Source organism: Primulina huaijiensis, chromosome 3, assembly GCF_012295235.1.
Source record: "Primulina huaijiensis isolate GDHJ02 chromosome 3, ASM1229523v2, whole genome shotgun sequence".
Classification (NCBI taxonomy): domain Eukaryota; kingdom Viridiplantae; phylum Streptophyta; class Magnoliopsida; order Lamiales; family Gesneriaceae; genus Primulina; species Primulina huaijiensis.
The window spans coordinates 6315434-6319856 of NC_133308.1; the positions used below are offsets into that span (position 1 = coordinate 6315434).

At 40.6% G+C, this 4423-nt stretch overlaps 1 protein-coding gene across 1 annotated transcript; it reads left to right on the forward strand.

Annotated features, from left to right (window-relative positions):
* The first annotated feature begins 781 nt into the window (after positions 1-781).
* LOC140973380 (calcium-transporting ATPase 12, plasma membrane-type-like) lies at positions 782-4174 on the forward strand. The gene has a single exon (XM_073436121.1). The coding sequence runs from the start codon at positions 884-886 to the stop codon at positions 4031-4033; it is 3150 nt and encodes a 1049-aa protein (XP_073292222.1). The 5' UTR covers positions 782-883; the 3' UTR covers positions 4034-4174.
* The last annotated feature ends 249 nt before the right edge of the window (positions 4175-4423 follow it).

Below are 4423 nucleotides of genomic sequence, written 5' to 3' on the forward strand. Positions count from 1 at the left end.
TCCTTATAAACCATTTTAAAAATTTTTTTTAGTCGAGGTGGGAAAATGGATACTAGTGAGTATTTTTTAAAAAAGATAGGAAAGGGATTATTTTGCAATTTGAAGGATACAAAGCCGTCGTTTGTAATTTTACTTTTAATTATTTTGTGTGAATATGTATAAATTAGATGATTATTGTAGATTATATTGCAGAGGCCACTATCTTGTCCGACACCAAACTTCTTAAAGCTTGTTGTTAAAGCTCGTGCCAGACCATTGACTACTTTTACGAAGTGAACAAGACTTTTCCTTCTCCTCCTTTGCGTGCTAATAATAATCGGGGGCGGATATGAAAATACTATCCCATTCCTGAATTCGCAATAATAATAATAAAATTATAAAAATATTCACTGATCAACTCAATGGACTCGATATATATTTGAAACGGGAACGGATATTTAATCCGGACTCGTTGGGAAAGATGATTCCCCGATTAGAAACAACTTGGATGAGGGTGATAAATGTTGAACATCATCTTCTGCTTATAAAGAATTACCAGACAGTCCAGGTTGGGATTGAAAGAAATCAATATGTTTAATTATCTTCAAACTTACTATCCTTGGAGCACTCGCTGAATTCTGATCATATTGAACTTTAAGGAAGTGAAAATTTCCTACAAATTTATGATTTGTTGTGCTTATCCATTAGGCCGAGTACGTCGGCATAATGCTGCAGTCTCCTCCTTTGCAATTTTTTTTTAAAAAATAAGCAGACGTTTCAGAGTTTTGTTATGCAAGAAATTTCCAAGAAAGTTACGAGAATCGTGGTTTATTACTCTATAAAACAGAGGCTGGCATTGGGGAATGAATGAAGTTCTTTCTGCCATTTATTTCTATTCATAAACATGGGGAGCAAATTCAAATATTCATCGAATGTTAACTATGGTGGCATTGCATCAGTGCTGCTTCATATCAGGACTCATCCCCTCACGAAATCTCAAAAGAAATGGAGAGTTGCATGTATTGCCATCCATGTATTGCTATCTCTAGTGAAAAGGATTGATTCCAAGAAAAGAAAATCTAGTTCACTGTTTTCAAATATATTAGCCCCTCCATCTCCCTTTCCCAGTTCTGCTCACACAGTTGTTGAAATTCAGCCGGTCACTACCAGTTTTCTTGATGAAGCTGAAAATAGTGATGGGCTGATCTCAGAAATTGACTATGTGAAGCTTACAGAAATTGTGAGGAACAAGAATTTAGCTGAGCTTCATGATATCTATGGGGATGTGGAAGCCATTGCCCGCTTGCTTGAATCCAGTAGAGAGAATGGGATCCAAGGAAATGAAACGGATCTCGTTACAAGAAAGAGGGCATTTGGTTCGAATACATACCAGAAGCCACCCCCAAAAGGGCTGATACATTTCATATTAGAAGCTTTTAAAGACACCACGATTCTGATTCTCCTTACTTGTGCTGCTCTTTCTCTGGCCTTTGGCATCAGAGAACATGGTCTGAGAGAGGGATGGTACGAGGGAGGAAGCATCTTTCTGGCGGTGTTCCTGGTGGTGGCAGTGTCTGCCTCCAGCAATTTCCGTCAAGAAAGGCAGTTTGACAAGCTCTCGAAGATCAGCAACGATATTAGGATCGATGTTGTGAGGGACGGAAGGCGGCAGAAAGTCTCCATTTTCGATGTAGTAGTTGGTGATGTCGTTTTCTTGACAATTGGTGATCAAGTTCCTGCTGATGGATTATTCATCGATGGGCATTCGTTTCAAGTAGACGAATCGAGCATGACAGGGGAGAGCGATCATGTTGAAGTAGATTCAATGCATAATCCTTTTTTGTTGTCCGGTTCAAAGGTGGCCGATGGATATTCAAAAATGCTAGTCATATCAGTTGGGATGAACACTGCCTGGGGCGAGATGATGAGCTCGATTACTCGAGATTCCAACGAGCAAACACCATTGCAAGAACGCCTGAACAGACTGACCTCTTCAATCGGAAAAGTAGGCCTTTCCGTGGCATGTTTAGTCCTTTCGGTAATGCTGATTCGTTATTTCACTAGAAACACGGAAGATGTAAATGGGAGACGAGAATTCCACGGGAGCGATAGGAACTTAAATGACGTTTTCAACACAGTTTTGAGAATAGTCTCTACTGCTGTGACCATTGTGGTTGTGGCTATTCCTGAAGGCCTCCCATTAGCTGTCACGTTAACTCTCGCGTATTCAATGAAACGGATGATGGCTGATCAGGCGATGGTGAGGAAGCTTTCGGCTTGCGAAACAATGGGCTCAGCAACAGTTATCTGCACGGACAAAACAGGCACTTTAACATTGAATCAAATGAAAGTGACCAAGTTTTGGATAGGTTACGAAGAAATCAAGCAAGAAATTTCTCGAGTTATTTCTCGAGATCTTATTGAATCATTTTATCAAGGAGTTGCTTTCAACACCACAGGTAGCATATTTAAGCCTAAATCAGGATCTTTAGTAATTGAGTATTCTGGCAGTCCAACTGAGAAGGCATTACTTTCGTGGGCTGTCCAAGATTGGGGTATGGATATCGAAAAGCTGAAGCAAGATTACACTATTCTTCATGTTGAAACTTTCAGTTCAGTGAAAAAACGAAGCGGGGTCTTGCTCAGAAACAAATATGATAACTTCTGTTATGCACACTGGAAGGGTGCCGCAGAGATGGTACTAGCAACGTGCTCAAATTACTACAATATAACCGGAGAAATGAAGCCAATAAGCGAAGATGACAGAAACAAATTCGAAAATATCATAGAAGGAATGGCAGCTAGCAGTCTCCGATGCATTGCATTTGCGTCCAAGCGAATGGAACCTGGAGAATGTCATTCCAATGCAGATGAGAAGTATACTATTAATGAACGAGAGTTGACCTTACTTGGGATAGTTGGTATGAAGGATCCCTGCAGACCTGGTGCAGGAAAAGCCATTCAGTCCTGCAGAAATGCGGGTGTCAACATCAAGATGATCACCGGTGACAACCTTTTCACAGCCAAGGCCATAGCCACTGAATGTGGGATACTCGATTCAAATCAACAAGTTGCCATCGGAGAAGTCATTGAAGGCATCGAGTTCAGAAACTACACACCCGAAGAACGCTTGCTCAAGGTGGACAACATCAAAGTGATGGCTAGATCGTCCCCTATAGACAAACTTCTCATGGTTCAATGCCTAAAACAGAAAGGGCATGTCGTAGCAGTAACCGGTGACGGAACAAATGATGCACCAGCACTGAAGGAAGCAGATGTAGGCCTTTCAATGGGTATTCAAGGAACAGAGGTGGCTAAGGAGAGCTCGGATATTGTAATCCTAGACGACGACTTCTCCACTGTTGCCACAGTCTTGCGTTGGGGGAGATGCGTTTATAACAACATCCAGAAATTCATCCAATTCCAGCTCACGGTTAATGCTGCCGCCCTGGTCATCAATTTCATAGCCGCTGTTTCAGATGGAGATGTGCCACTCACAACCGTTCAGCTGCTGTGGGTAAACCTGATCATGGACACGTTAGGCGCACTCGCTCTTGCCACGGAACGGCCCACAGACGAACTTATGCTTAAACCTCCCGTGGGTCGAACCGAGCCCCTGATCTCTAACGCCATGTGGAGAAATCTTCTGGCACAGGCCCTATACCAGATAGTTATCCTCTTAACCTTACAGTTCAAGGGAAGGTCGATCTTCCACGTGAACGAAGAGGTAAAAAACACCCTCATTTTCAACATTTTTGTGCTTTGCCAGGTTTTCAACGAATTCAATTCCAGGAAGATTGAAAAGAAGAATGTGTTCACGGGGATACATAAGAGCAGATTGTTTCTTGGAATAATAGGAATAACTATCATTCTGCAGATTATTATGGTTGAGTTCTTGAAGAACTTTGCTGACACCGTGCGATTGAGTTTCGGGCAATGGGGTGTTTGTGTTGGGATTGCGTCTTTGACTTGGCCGATTGGTTGGATTATGAAGTTTGTGCCAGTTCCTAAGAGGCCTTTTTTCAGTCACATGAAAAAAATGCTTTCATTCTAGTTAAGGAGAAATCATCAGATTATAAATAAACCAGTAGAACATGCATGCGTGGGTGACGTACACTATGAAATTATTTATCTAAATAACTATGATTTGTTCAATATTTTTCTTGTTTGTTTTTCACCTCAATCGATTTCTTTTCATATTTTGATATAATTGGTTTTTCTCTTTTATTACTTGAACATGTTTATGGTATGTGATCTTCTTATTTTATCTATCTGAATCGTTCACGTTTATGGTCTTTTTTTAGATTATGTTTCTTGTGAGACAGTCTCACGAATATTTATATGTGAAACGGGTCAGTCCTACCGATATTCACAATAAAAAGTAATACTCTTAACATAAAAAGTAATATTTTTTCATGGATGGCCCAAATAAGAGATTTATCTC

Bases quoted from the DNA above. Each gene is read 5' to 3' on its own strand.
- LOC140973380 (XM_073436121.1), top strand. From the start codon at position 884: ATGGGGAGCAAATTCAAATATTCATCGAATGTTAACTATGGTGGCATT.